The 20,981-nt window shown below is 55.9% G+C and overlaps 1 protein-coding gene across 1 annotated transcript; it reads right to left on the bottom strand.

Annotated features, from left to right (window-relative positions):
• Positions 1-2,434: 2,434 nt before the first annotated feature.
• Positions 2,435-4,968, bottom strand: LOC123636469 (4-galactosyl-N-acetylglucosaminide 3-alpha-L-fucosyltransferase FUT5-like). Its single transcript, XM_045548898.1, is given in 2 exon segments — positions 2,435-3,818; positions 3,820-4,968. Coding segments are annotated over 2 exon segments (1,149 nt in total). The 5' UTR covers positions 4,323-4,968; the 3' UTR covers positions 2,435-3,172.
• Positions 4,969-20,981: the final 16,013 nt, after the last annotated feature.

Below are 20,981 nucleotides of genomic sequence, written 5' to 3'. Positions count from 1 at the left end.
TGCTTCTCTCAGCTGTGTGGGCTTCTGGGAAGGAGGAAGAGGAAGCCAGTCTGCGGATGAAGAGACTGACGTCTAGATGGATCCAGGCTTCCCTGGCCCAAAGGGTCTCCTCTGGCCTGGGCTGACCCCACCAGGGTGAACTCGAAGCCACTGTCTCCTTTCACCAGCTAAAAATACCCACGTGCTGCCCACCTCCCGGGGCGGAGAGAGGTCTGGGGCGGGCGCCAGTCCCATCCAGCCCGAAGCCGGCGCCTGCTGGGGTAGAGCTGGGTCCCCGGGGACCTGGGTCCTGGGCCCATAAAAGCCCTGGCCTGGCCTCGAGGGGGGATTTATGACAAGCCTCCGCGGAGGCTGGAAAAAGCTCAGCACAGTGTTTAGATTTGCCCACAGTGTCACCTTGATGCTTGGCAGGCCCAGGATAGAGGGGGGTGTTGGGTTCCCAGAGTGCGGGAGGGGTTGCTGGTCCCACGATCTGATGAGGGGCGGGAGCTTGGAGCTGGGGCAGGCACCAGGAAGGCCAGAGGGTGGGGACCCCTCCCTTCTCACCCCTCAGACTCGGGGGTTGAGGTTGCAACTCCCCCTTCCCCAAGACAGTTTTCCTAACTTCCAAGGACACGTCCACCTCCCCTGCCCCAGACTGGGGGCTCCTCAGATGACACCTTTCTTTCCCCCAGATGGATGGGTCCCCTAAGGGACCATCGTCCCCTCCCCTCTTTCCCACACATCTGTACTGAGGACCACTGTCTAACCACTGTGTCCCTCCTGGACTCAATCCCCATCCCGCAGCCCTGCAGGAACATCCTCAGCCCCCCAGGACCCAACTACAGCTGGAGGCTGTCAAGGCAGCTAACAAGCAGGACTTCCAGGGAGCCCTGAGAGCAGGGGTTGGCGGCCAGGCCCCAGCCCGTGGGTGGTCTGCTTGGAAGACAGCTTCAGGGCCATGGCTGGCTGGGGTCCCCGCCCACCCCCCCAGCCTTCTGACTCTGAGGTTTGGGGTGGTGGATTCCTCCACTGTCTGGGCTGACTCAGCTTGGCCTTGGTGGAGAGGCCACAGAAGCCAAAGTGGTGCTTACCCAGAGCCTCAGTTTCCCCATCCTAGATGGCCCAGGAGGCCCCACGCCTCAGAGAGAAAAGTTGTTTGGTGCAGGACACGCAGCAGGAAAACTGGCCTTGGGGCCTGGGTCGGTGGTCCCTAAGCCCCTGCCTCAGTATGCGTGTGAGTTCTCTGCACCCTCCCGGGCCTCTCAGGACCCCGGCCTTCCTGTCTCCCACCAGATCCGACATCCCAACCACAGGGCGCTGGCCCAGCCCGCCAGAGAATTGGAACATAAACAGGGCAGGCCCTGGGGGCTGGGGTTCTCAGCAGCACACGCCACACACAGGGTTGGGGTCGCAGCTGCCACACACACACACGCACAATCACGGGGCACAGAGACCGCCACCCACATAGGGACTCAGCAGACAAGATCACATGCAGACCCACAACCCAAGTTCCTACACACTCAGTCGCTACCCACACTCAGAACTGTACACTCAGAGGGGCGCTCTCAAAGTCACCATTCAGCCACAAAGACACGGAGCCACACCCACTGCCACACCACCACACGCAGACAGACACTGAGAGTCGAACACGTAGCTGCACACACAGTCCACTTAATCACACCCAAGGACACACCTCCATCCACACACAGCCTTGCACTGTCACACAGTGAGAGGGACGCACGTACACACAGAGAGCCTGGCACTCTCAGAGAGGGGTCCCACAATGTCCCACACTCAAAGACACTCTCCCAGGGCCACATATTCTATGTCATGCTCAGAATAACCATCACACACGGACACACATGTAGAGTCACAAGCGGTCCTCACATCCCACGTGCACACACATCAGAATCACCCCGAGGTCATACACACAGTGATGCCTTCATGACAGCCCTGCACTGAGTCACACCGAGTGCCCGTGGCTGTGCACACGCCCACGCTGACAGTCACACACGCACCCCATCGTCCTTCCTCTCAGGGGACCTGCCTTCCTCTGTCCTGCCCTGAGCATCCCACCTGGTCCTACGGACCGGGCAGAGAAGGTCCCCTTGTCCCAGCCCTGCTCCACGTTCAGCCCCGGACAGCCTGGCCCCCTCTCCACATCCACTGGGTCCTGGTCTCCCCACCCTGCCGGAGCCCACCCCAGGGAGCCGAGGCAGGAAGGGCACCCCCAGGGCCCTGAACACCTGCCCTGGGGCCATAGAAAGGTCTAGAGCAGGGTTTTACCACCTCTGCACATTTGGAGCTGGACCGTTCTCCATGTGGGGGGCTGTGCTGTGCATTGTAGGGTGTCCGGGGTATCCCTGGCTTCTACCCACAGGATGCCATCAGTCCCCTCCACCATGTGACAACCAAAAACGTCTCTGCACATTGCTGAGTGTCCCCTGGGGAGCAGAACAGCCCTGGGGTGACAACCACTTTTCTAAAGTAAGGGGGGACACATCGGTTTTACTCCAAGCATTCCTTTCTGGAAATTGGTCACAACACTGTCTGTGTGCACACGTCACAGGCTGTTACCAACAGCAGCAATGATCACAAGCAGGTGGGTCAGCCGGAACCATCGCCCTGGGTGGGACCCCAGGGAGCCAGTTCTCCAGGGGCCGAGTGCCTCGGTGAGTGAGGTCCCCAGGCAGGTGAGACTCCTGGCAGGTAACATCCCACGGGCAAGGTCTCTGATGCTGGGTCCCCAGCAGATAAAGTCCCCAAGAGCTGAGGTCCCCAGCAGGGGGGGTCTCCAGCAGTCAAGGACCACAGCAGGCAAATGTTCGGCAGGTAAAATGTCCCAGCGCTGAAGTTCCTGGGAGCAGTGATGCCCAGCGTGTGGAGTCCCAGGTAGGTGACATCTCCAGCAACCAAGGACCCAGCAGGTGAGTCCTAAGGCAGCTAAGTCTCCAAGCAGGGGAAGCCCTCAACAGGTGAGTCTCGGTAGCCTAGTACCCAGGTAGGTGTGGCCCCAGACAGGTGATGACCCAGGCAGGTGAGGCTTCAGGTAGGTGTAGCCCTGGATAGGTTATGACCCAGGCAGGTGAGGCCCCAGGTAAGTGTGTCTCTTGACAGGTGATGACCCAGGCAGCTGAGGCCCCAGGTGGGTGCAGCCCCAGCCAGGGAGGCCCCAGCCGGGGAGGTCCCTTCACGTGAACCAGGAGGCCAGGCTGGGCACCGTCTGGTACCTGGACTCCTGCTGCAGCCGCCAGCAGGCCTTGCAGAAAGCCAGCGCCCAGCTGAAGGCTCGCGGCTGCAGCGCCTCCCGCCAGCGGAAGTAGCCGAGGTACCGTGCCTGGTCCTTGTCCAGCTCCTGCAGGTAGCGGGCCAGGTCGCGGGGGCTCTGGAAGTCGTCCACGTGGATGAAGGCGTCGGGGGGCAGGAAGCGCTCGTAGTTGTCCCGGCTGGGGCCCAGCACCACAGGCACGGCCCAGGCGTTCATGGCATTCTTCCACAGCTTCTCCGTGATGTAGTCCTGGTGCTGGGAGTTCTCGAAGGCCAGGTAGAACTTGTACCGGGCCAGCTGCTGCATCATGGTGTTGCTGGGCAGTGGCTTGTGGTTTCTGCCGTACACGTCCACCTTGAGATGCATCTGCAGCTCCTGGTAGTACCGCACCCTGGCCGAGTCCGGCCTCCAGTTGGACACCACCCAGGCCACCAGCTTGGTCTTGGCCGAGAGGTTGACCATGGCATGGGCAGGCTGGCCGGGCCACGGCTCGAGCCAGCCGTAGGGCATGAAGATGTCAGAGTCACTGCGGTAGGACATGGTCAGGTTGAAGAGTCCGTCCATGGCTCAGGTTCCAGGTGTTGAGTGGAGGCTCCATGTAAAGCCAGACCCGGCGCTGCCCTGATGGCCCCGGGGACGGCGGGAGCTGCGCCTTTGGTTTGTACACGACATCCCAGTGATGCACGATGACCCCATCCGCCCGTGGGTACACGCTGCGGTCGGCAGTCAGGTGACAGTCAGCCGTGCCGCGCACCATCTCTGAGCAGCGAGACAGAGACACAGGACGGTTGAAAGGCCACGTCCACAGCAGGATGAGGAGGGGTGGGCGGGCAGGGGACCCCGAGGTGGCCTGGCAGCGGGACCCATTGGTGGGCATTGTCCCTGTTGACCTAGTGGAATCCGAGGTGACAGATTCCAATGCAATGGACCCTGGCCTGTGGGACCCAGTAGGACCATCTTGAGACACACGCTGGTAGGAGAAGAAGCAAACTGCCACAAGTAGCTGCAACAGCAGCCCCGCCAGACAGGGGCGCCACGGCCACTGGCACTTGGCCGGGCCCAGTGGATCCATGGGTCAGCGTAGCTGGGGAGAGAGGAGATCAGAGACAGGGTCACTGAGCACAACAGCCCACTCTCCAAAGGGCATGGGCACAAGCCCTGATAGGAGAACTATTATTATTCCCATATTACAGATGACAAGACTGAGACCAAGCCACTCACAGTAAAGCACAGCAGAGCTGGAATTTGAGCAAAGGGCTCTGCTTGTCCTAGAGATGACCAGCAGGGGACTGGTCTGGGAGCCCTGAGGGAGCCAGGGGAGGGCCTAAGGCACCCTGGGCGTGAGCACTGGGTTTGGGGACCCCGAGAAAGTGGAATCTTCAGGAGAGGCCAAGATGCCACTGCTGGAGGAGGAGGAAGGAAACCGCGCCACCTCTCCTGGTGCCTGATGTGGAGCTCAGAGGCTGGAGTGGATGGTTCTAAATTCTAAATTTAAATTTAAAAACTGAACATAAAAAAGGTGTTTTTTTCCCCCCTATTACACACAACTTTCTTGTTTTGGTAGGATTCCATGTCACTCTAGCCACTGAAGATACGGTGTCCAAACAGACATATGCTTTAGGGGTCAAATACACACTGGGTTGACAAGACCTGGTGAGAAAGAAAAAATGAAAAGTAGCTCATTTATAATTTTCTATGCCAGGCGCAGTGGCTCACACCTGTAATCCTAGCACTCTGGGAGGCCAAGGCAGGAGGATCGCTTGAGGTCAGGAGTTCGAGACCAGCCTGAGCAAGAGCGATACTCCATCTCTACTAAAAATACAAAGAAATTATCTGGACAACTAAAAATATATTTAGAAAAAAATTAGCTGGGCATGGTGGCGCATGCCTGTAGTCCCAGCTACTCGGGAGGCTGAGGCAGGAGGATTGCTTGAGCCCAGGAGTTTGAGGTTGCTGTGAGCTAGGCTGATGCCACGGCACTCTAGCCCAGGCAATAGAGCCAGATTCTGTCTGAAAAAAAAAAAAAATTTAAAATTTAAAATTAAAAAAAATATATATGTATAATTTTCTACAGTGATTATATATTGACATACTGATTTGGCTGTATTGAGTGGAATAAAAACACCTTTAAAATTAAATTTACTGGTATACTTTATTTCATTTTATTTTTTTGAGACAGGGTCTTGCTCTTTCGCCCAGGCTATAGTGCAGTGGCGTCATCATAGCTCACTGCAGCCTCCAATTCCTGGGCTCAAGCGATCCTCCTGCCTTAGCCTCCCAAGTAGCTGTGATGATAAGCATGTGCTGTCATGCCCAGCTAATTTTTCTTATTTTTTGTAGAGACGGGGTCTCACTATGTTGCCCAGGCTGGTCTCAAACTCCTGGCCTTAGGTGATCCTCCTGCCTCAACCTTCCAAAGTTCTGGGTTTACAGGCATGAGCCACTGCACTCTGCCAGTCTGATGGTTCCTTGAAAAGCTGAAGAGACACTCGCCACACCGCCCAGCGATTCCCCTCCTAGGTATATACCTCAAAGAATTAAAAGTAGGGACTTCAACAGATGTGAACGTCCACCTCACAGCAGCCTGACTCACAATAGCCAAAAGGGAGAAACGGCCCAATGTCCACTGATGGATGAATTGCTAAACCCAATGTGGTCCATCCACACAGTGGACTATCACTCAGCCACGAACAGGAAGGAGGCTCTGACACAGACACACAGGCTACACCACGAATGGACCTTGAGGACGTCATGCTCAGTGACAGAAGCCAGACACAGAAGGACACACAGTGTGTGACTCTGTTTATATGACGTGTCCAGGGTAGGCAGATCCACAGAGACAGAAAGTAGAATAGAGTTTCCTGGGGGCAGGAAGGGAAGAGATGACAGGGTGTTTTTGCCTAATGGGTACAGAGTTTCTGTTTGGGGTGATGAAAGTTCTAGAAAAACACAAGAGTGATAGTTGCACAACTTTGTAAACAGACTTAATGCCACAGAATTGTATATTTAAAAATGCCTAAATGGAAAATTTTATGTGATTATATAATCATAATTTAAAAAATAAAGTAATATACCAAAAATCACTGAATTGTACACCTTAAAGGGGTACATCGTATGAAATGTGAATTATATCACAATGAACTTGTCTTTTTTTTTTTTTTTTTTGAGACAGAGTCTCGCTTTGTTGCCCTGGCTACAGTGAGTGCCGTGGCGTCAGCCTAGCTCACAGCAACCTCAAACTCCTGGGCTTAAGCGATCCTCCTGCCTCAGCCTCCCGGGTAGCTAGGACTACAGGCATGTGCCACCATGCTTGGCTAATTTTTTTCTATATATATTTTTAGTTGTTCAGATAATTTCTTTGTATTTTTAGTAGAGACGGGGTCTCGCTCTTGCTCAGGCTGGTCTCGAACTCCTGACCTTAAGCGATCCTCCTGCCTCGGCCTCCCAGAGTGCTAGGATCACAGCCGTGAGCCACCACTCCCGGCCATGAACTTGTCTTAAAATGGCATACTGGTTGCCTGCTCTGTCTACTGGGCAGGGCTGGCCCAAGTCAGCTCTAAAGGGTGATAAAAAAAGAAGTGAGGTGCCCAATTATAAGCTCATGCCAAAGTCCTGGCAAGACATTCAAAGGACAGGCCCTCAGGGAGACTGTCTCCTCCAGGAGTGGGAGGGAGGTTGGACATTGACCAATTAGTGCTTTGTACTGTTGGACTCTTGGGCTGGGTGCAAAACTTGATATTTACAAATGTAATTGATAACATGACATTCTGTGGACCCTGGGTATATAGGCAGCCCCTCCTGGGAGACACTGAGGTGACCTTAAGGAGAGCAAACTGAGGGAAAACCTGGGAGGGAAGGTCAGGGCTAACATCCCATCCAAGTTCAACACCTGGTATTTTTTTGTAGAAAATGACTGAAAAATGCCACAAAGATCAGAAAACAGAAAACAAAAAAAACAGGCTGGGCAAAGTGGCTCACGCCTGTAATCCCAGCACTTTGGGAAGCTGAGGCAGGAGAATCCCTTTAGCGCAGGGGTTCGAGACCAGCCTGGGCAACATAGTAAGATCCCATCTCTACAAAAAATAAAAAAATAAGCCTGTTGCGGTGGCTGCACCTGTGTTTCCAGCTACTCGGGAGGCTGAGGTGGGAGGATCGCTTGAGCCCAGGAGTTGGAGGCTGCAGTGAGCTAAAATGAGGCCACTTCAGTGCAGCCTGGACGTTTGTCCCACTGAGCAAGGCAGGGGCAGACAGTATCCCAGGCCAGGAGGGGTGAGGAGATCCGGGCCACTCACAGAGCCCAGAGGAGGACGGGCTTCTAACCCAATGAGAGAGACCAGCTGTTCCTCCTGATTTGGTAAATAAACCAGAAACTCCCATACCCTCCACCACCCCAGTCCACAAGGCACCTAGGAACAGCCCTGCCCATGCCTAGGGGCTGCTGGCCAAGTTTCAGAATATTCCATGACCTGTGGACCCTCCAGGCTGGGTTCCATGCCAGGCCCAGCTGCAACGCGAACCCCCGCAGATGGGGTGGGGGCAGAGGAGAGGAGGAACTGAGTTGAGAGACCAAGAGGCTTTTCCCAGGGGTTACCCTGATGCATTTTGGGGTGTCGTGGGTAAGTGTGCCCCAGGAGGCCTTACCTGGGGAGCCAGTGACTGGGTGGCAGCAGACAGCTTGCCGGAAGTCGAGACTGAGTAATTCCTAGCAGGTTTCCCAGGGCGTGGAGGCTCTCAGGCCCGGTAGGGGATGGAACAAGGAAGTAGGCCTCACACCGCCACACCTGTCACCAGGGGACGCAGCGCGTTCTGTCCCGACGCTGGGCCCATCACCCAGAAGCAAGTGATGGGGGTCCCCTGATCTCTGTTGTAAGAATAGGCAGGGTGGAAAAATTGGAGGCCAGGCCTGAGTCACGGCCCTGGGCCCGGCCCCTGCCGTGGCCTCAAGGGGCATGCCTTTGGGTACACAGTGACCTAAACCACTTTTTCTCAAAGTGGGTTCCTGGGGGAAGGGGGGGTTCCCTGGGAGATGGGAAGATGGGAGATGGGAAGCAGAAAGTGACTACAATTTTCAGCCTTCCTGTTCCAGCAGATCCCACCCTCTCATTCAGTCAGTCCCTCGGCCAACACTTTCCATGCACCTACTGTATAGCAGACGCAGGGAGCCAGCCGGGAGCCAGCGGGCGAGTGAGACGGTACCTGACCTTTGGAAGGGAACGGCCGATTAAAATTCACAGTACGGGACGTGTGGTGATAAGACTGTGACCTCATCTGGGCTTTCTGGAGGTTGGGTGTGGGCTAATGCCCTAGTAGGAGTTCTCTAAGTAAAAACGGAAGGGAAGGTAAGAGCATTTCAGGTGGAGGGAATAGCCTGTGCAAAGGCCCTGAGGCATCAAAGGTCCAGGCACGTTGGAGGAACCACCGGAGGAAATTCAGTAGCTGGGTCCTCCCAAGCAGAAGAGGCAGAGGTGCTGCTGAGGCTGGGCCACCTCCAGCCATGTCTGGCCATGGGCAACGATAGGGTTCAGCACAGGGAAATAGGGAGCCATGGGCGGCTTCAAGCAGCAGGCCTGCCGTGTTGCCTCATGTTCTGAGATGCTCTCCCAGGCCACGCTGGGGACAGGCTATCAGGGACAGAGCAGAGGCAGGGAGAACACAAAGAGGAGGCTGCCTGGGTGCAGAGAACACAGTCCAAGGTCTAGCCTGAAGGTCTCACTACTTCCCTGATGCAGGATGTTTCTGGGAGGCTGCTTCACGCTGCCTGGAGCTTCACGATGTGAGGCTCTGGGAGGCAGGGGGCTGGGCTGGGGCTGGGGTCCCCCAGGACAGGGCATTTGCAGGAAAGGTTGACCTAAATCTACTCATTTCTCCCGACTTGGCTGGGGGCATCCTCTGTGACTTATTAAAAAATAACTCACGGGGCTGTTGGTTTTGCTGTCACTGTGTCCTGGGCTCACGGCCTTGATGGGCAAGCCTTCCGTCTGTCACATTAGCCACCCTGCTGACGTGAACACTGAAGCCCTGAGAGGGGGAAATCTTTGTCCTGAGTCACTTGGAATCTCAAATGCACCCAGCTGTGTCCACTTGAACAACAGTACCCTTGGCTTGCTGGGTCATTCCTAGTCGTCCTTCAGGGCTCGGTGCAGACACCTCTTCCAGGGAGCCTCCCCAGATAGAGGCTCCTCTGCTTCCCAAGTCAGACCAGATCTAGTTGCCTGTGTGTCCCCCGCATAGCTCAGGCCACACTGTGTCCCTTCCCCTGCTGGCCTGGCAGCCCCGTGAGGACAGAAAAGCTAGAAGAACAGGAAAGGAGGGAAGACGGAGTGAGAAATCCAAAAGTAGGTCTCTAGTGCACGGCCACAGGGCTCTGCCCATGCCACAGTCGTGATCCCAGGGCAGTGGGAGGCTGGACGACCAGGCTGGCCGCAGCGGTGGTGCTCCTGGGGTCAGCTGCCATCACCCCGCTGAGCCCCGACCTTGGGCTGAGCCCCAGCAGGAGAGAAGGGGAGGCTTGTGATGGGGGTTCCTGGGGCCATCAGGGGCTCCTATGAGTCCTGTCACTCCACAGGGACCGGAAATGACTTTCATGCTCCCTGTGACAGAGCAAGGTAGGGGACAGAGATTCCGGGTCAGGTCTCCCTAGCCCCAAATCACCGCACTGGCACCGTTGCCAACCAAGCTCCTGCCCTGGCCCCGATGTCAACCCTGGCAGCTCACTGCCCATACCCGACCTGGCCCTCACCCTCAATCCGTCTTTGTGTCCTCCAGAATTGTCCCTTGCCCCTGGAGCACCTCCCCTGGGCCCACCCTGTGCACACAGCTGGCGATCAGGGCCAGGTGAGAATTGAGATTTGAATCCAGGCCTTCTAGCCTTGGGACAGGCAGCTGGACCAAGCTCAGCTCCGGGGTCTGGCATTTGGAGTTTCGGAGAGGAGCTCCCAGCCCATCGCCAGACAGTCAGGATTCATCTGAATTTGCTGTGTGACCTGAGGTATTTCCTGACCCTCTCTGGGCAAGGCTCACCAGGCTGAGCTTCCTGGAAAAGGCCCGGGCCCAGTGCCCAGAGTGAAAAATCACAGGATTGTCCTCTGACAGGCTCTGGACGAGCTGGGACCAGCTTGTGGGGTGCAGGGAGGCCATCTGGGCCCCCTAGCCGGGGTCTCTGCCCTTACTGGACCACCTAGCGCCTCCCTGGGCCTGGGCTGGGTGGGTGACAATGGAGCCGCCAGCCCCAAGGAAATTTCCTTCCCCTGGGGCCTCCGGGCTGTGAGCCAAGGGGCACGGGCAGGTCAGGAGCAGGGAGAAGGGCCCGCGGGCGGGAGGGGAGCCGTGAACCACCAGAGAGATTTGGGGCATGTGGAAGGCAGTGGGGGTCAGGGATGGTGCTGGGGTCCCTCAGTGTTGGTGAGGTGGCTGGACCCTGCCCTTGTGGGACCCACAGGAGGTTCCCACAGCCCTCTGGGCCTCAGAGAAAGTTACAGAGAGAAAGGGAAGTTGAGATACAGGGAGATGCTCAGCTCTGACATCTGTTCAGGTAGAGGCGGTGGCCACAAGGACTCTGGGGGCGCTGGGGGACAGAGCACCCTGTACCCCCGCCCCCGCCCACTGGGGACCAGCCCTCACCAGCCTGCAGGGAAGCCCTGGCCTGGCCCTGAGGGTCCCTGTCTGCCTCCCGGCACCCTCGGCTTTCGGCCAGGTGGGAGGGAGGGGGCCCCAGGTGTGTGGTGTGGGTGGCAGGTGAGTGATGGGCCCAGCGAGGCCGGCTCAGGCCCGGGGTCACCAGTGGGCTTGGCAGAGGCCCCCAGACGCCCCCCCCGGCCCCCGTGGCACCGTGCCCACCACGTGCCCCTCCACCTTCCCACCCAGGCATCACACATCTCTGCACGTCCATGGTGCAGAAGGGGAAACTGAGGCTCTGAGAGTGTCCAGAGTTCACCTTCACCCCAACCACCCGGTCTCCCTTGGCATTCCCCAGAGAATAGCAAGTTCCTCCAGCCCCACAATGTTCCAGAATGTTCTGGAAGTGCTCATTTACAGTCGGAACCCACCTGCAGCCCCTGCGTTATGGAGCTGGGCTGACAGCAGGGCTCTTCTGACCTCAGAGCTCTTAACCCCAAGAGCTCAGGAGAACGGCCTTTGACCTCTGGCGGCTGAGTGGCCGGGGCTGAGTCACGCCACTTCTCTGGGCCTCGGCCATCAGCTCTGCAGGATGGAGCCAGCGCCGGCACCCTCTTTGGGAGGCAGAGGTGACCTGGCACGTCATGTCACCGCCATCCCCCCAGGACACCGGAGGGACTTGGCATAGCCCCCTGCAGGGCGGAACGGTGGGCAGGGGCAGAAACCCCCAGGCCTGGGGCCCGGCCCTCTGTGGGCCTCAGTTTCCCTTCCTGTAATACTTTAAGCACCCGCCTGCCCCTGCTTATCCACATGGTGCTGGGACCGCTGAGTGTAGGGGGAGCGGGGAAGCCGCAGGGCACAGAAACCTGGCACCCCGTGCCACCCGCCCCCAGCCTCTCCTCACCCCGGCTCCGTGGCACGTCGGGGTCTGCCCGCCCTGGCACCCTGGCCCGGCCAGGTTCACGTAGCTTAAATTTCAGCCTGTGTTGGGTGAAGAGGCGTAGGCTGGACACGCTTCATTTTCCAATTTCTGGAAATAAAAGCTGTGGGGCCATCTATTGTCAAGTGGAAAAAAGCCCATTGCAAAACCGTGTGTGAAAAAACAACAATAGCATCTAGGTGCGTCGGGGGAGAGAAAATTCCAGGGAATACATGGGGCTGGGGAACAAAAGGGCCTTTCTCTCTTTCTGGAAAGGTTTTGTGGAGTGTGTGTGTGGCAGCTTTAGAATCAGAAAAGCCAATGAAGGTATTTTGCGAGAAAGAGAACAGTCAGGTCCTCTGTTGGGACCTGGGGGGTGGAAAAGCTTAGGTTTTCTTGGTTTGTTTTCAGCGGGGGGTTTTCAAGTTTTCTGAGACACCTGTCCCTGCACCAGCAAAAACCCGGGAGCCATGGGAATGTACCATGTTGTATTATAAAAGAAACCTGGGAGCCAGGCCCAGCACTGCGCAAGTGTATGGAGATGCCACTTTGAGAAGATGCACTCGAATCTGCCCACCCCTTCCCGTCCCCATCTGCATTCTCTGGAGAGTGGCAATTTCCCTTTACGCAGATTCTCAGAATGTTCCGGAGGTCCTCATTCGCAGCCAGAATCCACCTGCAACCACTCAGACCCCAGCCCAGCTGCAGCCTGGTCCTGCCCCCTCCTGGAGGGTGACAGTAGTGGGAATTTGACTTCAGGACAAGGGTAGCTCCGGCTGTGAGAATGTCAGGCCACGTCTCACCCATCCTCTGCTCAAGACCCTCCCGGAGCCCCCACCGATCTCAGAGGCGAAGCCAGAGGCTCCCACTGTAGCACCCCTGTGCTGCCTCACTGTTCGTACCCCAGGACCTTGGCACGCGCTGTTCCCTCGGCCCGAAACCCTCTACCCCCTGCATGGATTCCTCAGATGTTTCCTCTCTAATCACTTTACTTCCAGTTGCACCCGCCACACTCCCCATCCACTTTCTTGCTTCATTTACCTCTGTAGCAATTAGTGCCATTGAACCTGACCACGCATTTGATGTGTTCACATCATGTATTGCCTCTTGCCCTTCTCTCCTGGCCAAGAATGTCAGCTCTGGGAGGGATCTCAGTCTGTTTTGCTTCTTGCCGAACCCAGAGCACCTTGAATAACGCCCAGTGCCCAGGAGGTTGGGGGGTTCGGTAATCCCATCTTGAAGGAAAGAAGGAAGGAAGGAAGGAAGGAAGGCAGGCAGGAAGGAATGAACAGTGCTAAGCAGGCTTGACCATTTTCCCATTTGACGTTTGTCAGTGTCTCCCTCCAAGACTGGGAGCTCCATGGGGCAGGGCCTGGGTCCCCCAGTAGGACCTGGCTCCCACTAGGTGCTTGGTAAACAGGTGGCAATTTGATAGTGTCCTCGAGTTAGCACAGATGGAACGAAGTCTGGACTCTTACTTGGAGAATTACAAAGGAAGACTTGACATCTCCGGACTTTGGGGCAGGAGTGACCCCCTGCCTGCCCCTTCCCCATCCCCCACCCTGACTGCTCTGGGCCACCGTCTCAGGGGGATCTACAGGTGAGGTGGTCCTGACCTGGGGTGACATGAGGCGGGGTGAAGCGCGGCTCGGGACAGAGGCGGGTGGCAGGCGCAGGCAGGCAAGGAATGCTCCAGCCGAGAAGAATGAATAAACAGGCTCCTTGGATGTCAGAGGCTGGGGGTGGGGGACGCTCCGCTGGGGATGTTTGGACAGGGCAGGAGGCCAGGCGGTGTCATCAGGCCTAAAATTAACCTCCGCTTCCCGCTCAGCCCCTCCCTCTGGGCCAGGCGGGAGTCTGGGGCCCCCGCCATCACTTAAGCTAACTATGTGCATTCGACCTTCTCAACAACCCCGACAGCTGGTATTATTATTAGCATTGGAATTGGCTCCACTTTACAGGTGAGGGAACCAAGGCACAGAGAAAATGACTGGCTCAAATTCACACAACTCACAAGTGGCAGAGCTAGGATTTGAACCCAGGATTCAGGGACTGTGCCCTCACCTCGAGGCCTCCCTGAAGGCTGGGGGAGATAAGAGACCCCAAGTAATGCATCCTTGGAGAAGGCAGGCAAATGGTCCCTCCTTTCTCCACTCCCCAGGGACCTCTCCAGAGGCTTCCAGAGTCACAGTAACTTTGGGTCTTTCTGCGTAAATTCCCAAGAAATACCTGCTGGTCCGGTGGCCTGCCAGGGACCTGAAATACCCTCACCAGGCCAAGGGAGAGTCAAGGAGGGGCGGGCACAGGGCTGGTGGTCTCCAGGAATGCTGTACGGACAGGCAAGTTGCTAAAATATAAAATACATCCACTCCAGGCTGGGCACGGTGTCTCACACCTATAACCCCAGTGCTTTGGGAGGCTGAGGCGGGAGGATCGCTTGAGCTCATGAATTTGAGATTAGCCTGGCTAATAGTGAGACCCTGTCTCTACAAAAGATTAAAAAATTAGCTGGGCGGGGTGGTGTGCACCTGTAGTCCCAGCTACTCGGGAGGCTGAGGCAGGAGGATCACTTGAGCCCAGGAGTTTGAGGCTGCAGTGAGCTAGGCTGATACCATGGCACTCTAGCCTGGGCAACAGAGCAAGACCCTGTCTCTTAAAAAAAAAAAATATATATATATATATACATACACATATATCCACACTAGATGGGAGATAGATGCAGCCTCAACCTTGCCCATCGTATCTGAGGCCCTATTCTGGGTCCCCCAGGAGCCCAAGTTCCAGCACCCAAGTGGGGAGCACATTTGTCAGAGAGACCCCGAGCATCCCCAGGGCCAGGGTACCTCTGATTAGTTGATATTGATCAGCATGTGGTTTTCACCATAACGCAGGTAAGGGCGCTGAGATGCAGCACACCACGTATTGCATGGCATATTCTTATACCAGAACATTATTCATTGTTTGTCTTAAGTTCAAACTTAATTGGGCATCCTGTTTTTATTTATTTATTTATTTATTTATTTTATTTTATTTTATTTTTTTTGAGACAGAGTCTCGCTGTGTTGCCCGGGCTAGAGTGAGTGCCGTGGCGTCAGCCTAGCTCACAGCAACCTCAAACTCCTGGGCTTAAGCGATCCTCCTGCCTCAGCCTTCCCAGTACCTGGGACTACAGGCATGCGCCACCATGCCCGGCTAATTTTTTCTATATAGATTTTTAGTTGGCCATATAATTTCTTTCTATTTTTAGTAGAGACGGGGGGTCTCGCTCTTGCTGAGGCTGGTCTCGAACTCCTGACCTTGAGCAATTCACCCGCCTGGGCCTCCCAGAGTGCTAGGATTTATTTTTAATTTTTATAATAGAGACAGGGTCTCGCTCTGTCGCCCAGGCTGGAGTGCAGTGGCGTGATCACAGCTCACTGCAGCCTCCAACTCCTGGGTTCCAGGGATCCTCCCGCCTCAGCCCCCCGCCCCGTAGCTGGGACTTCAGGCGCGCACTACCGCGCCCAGCAAGTCCTGCAGTTTTATTTGCTAAATCCAAGGACCACAGATAGGCAGTGGGGAGCTCCTGGGCAGGCAAGTGCTGGGAGCCAGGGCAGGCGATGAGGAGGTTAAGTAAGAGCCACACACAAGGCATGCTGATGGCTTCCAGGGCAGTGCTCCTGCTGGGCTCCCCAGGTGCCCGGGATGAGCCAGATGGAGGAGCCGCAGGGCCTCTCTGCCCCCTCACCCCCTCCTCCCCTGCAGCCACCTTCCGGGTCCCGCCCTCTCCAGCTCATTGTTCATGTTTAACGGGCAGTGGCAGGGCGGAGTGAGGGCGGGCAACACCTGGGACTTCCAGGCTCCCAGCAGGCGGCCTCACTAATGGGGCTGGAGAGCAGGTGAGGGGCCACAAGGGGCTCAAGTGTCCAATTTAGGGCAGGGGTGGGAAGGAGACCCCTCCCACATCCACCCAGCCATTTCCTTTCACGTTGAGGCTAGAGACCAGGCACTGCACCTCTGGACGCCTTTACCCCTACTGGCTGCACCTGGACGAGGTCCTCCTGGGCCCCCGGCCCCCAGATGCAGAGGGGGCTGCCCTGGTGTGCCTGGCTGTCCCCCATCCTGGGCAGGGGCAGGAAGGAAAACCCCCTGACCTCCCAGCTCCCCAGGTGCCAGGCTTGGCTGCGTGAATTACACATGGGAGTTTACTGAATCCTCACAGCCAGGCGGGGAGGGGAAACTGAGGCCCAGAGAAGGCCCGGAGTTCAAGGCTACTGTGGCAGAGCTGGGCCCAGAACCCAGGACTCTCCCATGCTCTTGGCCACTCACCTTTCTGTCTCTCTTCTGAGCCATCGGACATGCTATTCCTCTCACTTGGGCCACTCTTTTCCTTTCTCTTGGCAAAGCCTCCTTGGACACCCTGGCCTTGTCAGTTGCCTCCTCTGGGTCCCTGTCTGCCTGGGCGACCCCATTACAGCCCCATTCCTTATGTGTCCGTCTCCCCCACTGGACTGTGAGCCTTGGTGGAGTGGGAGGAATCTGGGTCTGTCTTGGTCCCCACTGTGTCCCTGGTGCCCAGCACAGGGCCTAGCACACAGCAGACATAAGTGCTCTGGTGTCAGTCATAGATGCCCTGGCTCTACCCTTATTTGCTGTGTGACCGTGGGCAAGTAGCTATCCCTCTCTGAGCCTTCCTTTTCCCCATCTGTAACAGGGGATACCAGAGCCTCCTTTCTACTAACCTGAACTACACTGAGATGGCAAAGAATTTACATTGTACAAAAAGGTGCTGGGCGTGGTGGCTCATGTCTGCAATCCTATCACTTTGGGAGGCCGAAGCGGGAGGATCACCTGAGGCCAGGAGTTCTAGACCACCCGCTGCAAAAATAAAAAATTAAAATTAAAATATTAGCTAGGCCTGGCGGCATGTGCCTGTAGCCCAGCTATTCGGGAGGCTGAGGCAGGAGGATCTCTTGAGCCCAGGAGTTGGAGGCTGCCATGAGCTATAATGATGCCACTGCACTCCAGCCTGGGTAGCATAGCGAGATCCTGAACCAAAAACAAAAAAACAAACAAACAAAACCGAACGGAACCGTGGAACAATGTTTAGCATCCAGGACGAGGCGCAACAGATGTTTATCTGAAGTTTAGGTAAATTAAAACAAGAGGATATCCCTACACACCTATTAGAATGGCCCAAATCCAAAGCGCTGCCAACAACAAATGCTGACAAGAACATGAAGCAACAGGAACCTTCATTCATTGCTAGTGGGAATGCAAAATGGTACACCACTTTGGAAAGACAGTGTGGCAGGTTCTTACAGAGCTAAACATACTCGTACTGTACAATCCAGCAATTGCGCTCCTAGGTATTTACCCAAAGGAGTTGAAAACTTATGTCTACACAGAAACCTGCACACGGATGTTTATGGCAGCTTAAGGTGTAATTGCCAAGACTTGGAAGCCACCAAGATGTCCTTTGGTATGTGAGTGGGTAAATAAACAGTGGCACATCCAGACAATGGGATATTATTCAGTGCTTAAGAGAAATGAGCTGTCAAGGCATGGGAACACATGGAGGAACCTTAAATGCATATTACTGAGTGGAGGAAGCTAGTCTGAAAATGCCACACACTGTATGATGCCAACTATAGGGTGTTCTAGAAAAGGCAAAACTATGGGGACGGTAAAAGATCAGTGGCTGCCAGGGGTTGGGGGGCAGGGAGGGAGTAACGGGGGGGGCACAGGGGATGTTTAGGGCAGTGGAACTGCACTGTGTGATCCTATAATGGTGGAGACATGTCGTCATTCATTGCACATTGTCCCAACCCAGAGAATGTACACCACCAAGAATGAACCCTAATGTGAACTAAGGACTTCAGTAACAATGTGCATCCATATTGATTCATCGGTTGTAACCAACGCCCCACCTTCGTGCAAGACGGGAGTAACAGGAAAGTGCGTGGCGGGTGGGGGTGAGGGGATATACGGGAACTTCCTGCTCAGTTTCTCTGTAAACCTAAAAGTGCTCTAAAACACAGAGCTTACTAACTGCAAACACTTTTTAAGGAAGAGTGCAGGCATATTCTTCCACGTGCAAAATGCCACTTGTTAAAAGTTCTTCACTGATGTATAGGAGCAAAAGCCTGGCAATGAGGAAATGTGTCCACAGGGCCAATGTCCAACCTCAGGGACAATTACGCTGCCATTAAAAAAAAAGAGGAGGATGGCCAGTCTCGGTCGCTCACGCCTGTATTCCCAGCACTTTGGGAAGCTGAAGTGGGAAGACTGCTTGAGGGCAGGAGTTTGAGACCAGCCTGGGCAACATAGTGAGACCCCATCTCTACAAAAAAATTAAAGAAAAGAGAAGAGGAAGTTCTTCACTAAATGGGAAGAAATCCAAGATGTGTTGTTAACAGGCAACCAGACTGAGGGCTGCAACAGAGCAGAGATCGTAGTTTCTGTGGGGAAAAGAAAATACCCAGACATGCACGTTTCGGCACAGATGCAGCTGGATGGAGAAAGGAGAAATGGGGCCGGCGTCCCTGTGGATGGTGGGGAATGGCTGGCGTTTATTGTGAACACCCGTCGGAATCTTTTGAATTCTATGGCCCGAGTCTGTTCTACCTATTCAAAGAAAATAAGCTGTACAATATATTTTAGAAAGACTGCAGTGAAAAGAAATGGACAAAATGGGCTTTTTAAAGGTGGGGGGCTATAGATTTGAGGCCAGGCCATCACTCCGCCTGTGGCCCCTCTGTTTGGGTCACATGCCCTCCCTCGGCCCCCAAAGCTGTGCCCTCAACCCGGCTCACACCTTCTCTGCTCTGGGTCAGCAACTGTTCGGAGCCCAGCAGGCCCCCGTTGGAGGCGAGACGTGGGCTGGGCTGGGGCCAGAAAGGAAGCCAAGCCGACCACCCAGCACTGCAGGAACCCTAGGGGCTCAGCTGGCTCAGACAAGGGACCTGTGCATGCCAATGACGGGGCTGGGGGCCAAGCCAGGCCTCTCTCAGTGTCCAACCTCCGAGAAGGACCACAGTGAGAGGAGCGAGACTGGAGGGGCCCAGTGGGGGAGTCCTCTGGCTGCTCTGTGCCTCAGTTTCCCCATGGGCAAAGGCACTCTCCGGCTGTGTGGCCCTTGTGGAGGCAGGAGATGCCTGGGAGAATCTGGGACCAGGGAACTGGGGGCTCCACTGGGTTCTGAGCCTTGGATGTCAAGCCAGGTGGGGCGAGGGGGCAAAAATCTCTGCCCCCCACTTCCAGACCCTGAAGTGATGACGAATCTGGCTTGGGGCTTTGAAGCCAGGGCCTCCACCAGAACGCAGCTAGAATCTGGGGTCCTCTTTCCTAAGACCTCACCCCCAGCCTACTCCCCACTTCCTATTCCCCACTCCGCTCTGCCGGGGACCCCGTGGGCACAGTGATGTGGTGCTCCCAAAGCATTCTGGGCTCCCCTAATTCACGGTCACCCCAACCCCACTAGGGGGGTGTAGCCAGCTCGCTCCACCCTCAGGGCCTTTGCACGAGCTGTGCCTCTGCCCGGAAGGCTGGAAGGTTGGCTGCTTCTGGCCCCTCCCTGTCTCTCAGGCCACCCTGGCTCCATCTCCCAAGCAGGGTTCTGGAGGGAGAATGAAAAACCGGGCCGGTGGCTTGGGGATGGTGGCGGGGCAGGAGCAGAGGAGTGACTTGGCTCTCGGCTGCTACTTGTTTGCTCATTTTTACTATTTCCCCCTCCGGTCCAGACTTTGAGCTCCAGGAAGGCGGGTCTTGTTGGTCTTGTTTGCAGATGTGACTCCTGCTGAGCATATACCCGGGGCAGCACTCATGCAGGCATTCAGTGAATAGGGCCGCTCATCCTGAACCAGGGGACGTGTTCTGAGAGATGTGTCGCTAGGTAAATTCGCTGTGGTGCGAACATCAAGCGTGTGCTCACACACAGCGACCAGGCATCCACACTGTGCGCTACGCCTTGTGCTCCCGGCCACACACCTGCACAGCGTGCCCCTGTATGAGTGCTGTGGGCACCTGCGACAGTGTATCTGTGTCTGCAACACATCTACACACAGAAAAGGGACAGTGACAATACCGTACTATACTCTGATGGGACCCGTCACATACACAGTCCATCATTGACCGAAATGTCACTAAGTGGTCCGACTGTGCTTGTTAAATGAATAATGAGAGTCTTGACTTCGAGGTTCTCGGAGATGGGTAGTTTCTCTCCTCTGCCTTCCCCACCATCATCTAAGGGGGGCAGAGTGAGAAGGACCCCTGACCCCCCACCCCACCCCCAGGAATCAGGGCTTGGAATGCCTGGTTGCAGAGCCATCCCCAAGCTGTTCTCAGGCCCCACCTCTGAAGCTCCCGTCTTTGGCCAGTCTAGAGATCCACTCATTCATTTGTTTATCCATCCATTCATTCCACACATATTTATCCAGCCCTGCTGAGATCCTAGGCTGGGTGCTGGGGGACCAGAGAATATAACAGCCAGGATATATCCCAGCCCTCAAGCAGATATACATAATACATGTGCTGATGACATCGGATTTAGGAGCCGGTAAGTGCTATGGGCAAAAGGAGAAGGTGGAGTGTGGAGTCCTGCTAGTCAGGTGGGATGAGCAGGTGACATCTGAGCTGAAAACTGAATGGGGTGAGCTGTGGGGGCATCTGGAGAAGAGTGTTCGGTAGAGGGCACAGCCTGTGCAAAGGCCCTGGGGCAGGACTGCGCCTGGCGTGTTGGAGGCACAGTGAGGGCCGTGTGGCTGAAGCAGAGTGAGGAGGGGGAGAGAGCAGGGGGGGATGGGGGAGGACTTGGGCTTTAACCCTGAGGGAAGTGGGACCCATGGAGGGCTGAGGGCAGGACAGGCTCTGACTCAGGTGCTCACAGGCGCCCTCTGGCTGCTGTGGGAAGGACAGACCCTGGGGGGCAAGGGTGCGGGCTGAGACCGGGGGCAGGTCCAGGATAGATTCTTTAGGCTGAGGAGCTCAAGAGGGGTGGGAGGGCAGAAGGAGCAGCCCCTCGGCCCCAGCAGGGGTGAATATCCGCCCCACGGGGCCTTCTCAGTAGCGTCCGTGTCCCACTCCGATCACACACACGACAGGCACCCCAGCCCACATTCAACATGGCCTTTTAAAGGAGCTCGTGGGGGTACAATGTTGCTCTAGAGAACACCATCCTCTCATCGGCCTGTTTTTGCTCCAGTCAAGAGACCACTTGGA

Source organism: Lemur catta, chromosome 1 (genome assembly GCF_020740605.2).
Source record: "Lemur catta isolate mLemCat1 chromosome 1, mLemCat1.pri, whole genome shotgun sequence".
NCBI classification, from domain to species: domain Eukaryota; kingdom Metazoa; phylum Chordata; class Mammalia; order Primates; family Lemuridae; genus Lemur; species Lemur catta.
This window is presented reverse-complemented; position numbering and strand designations above follow the sequence as displayed.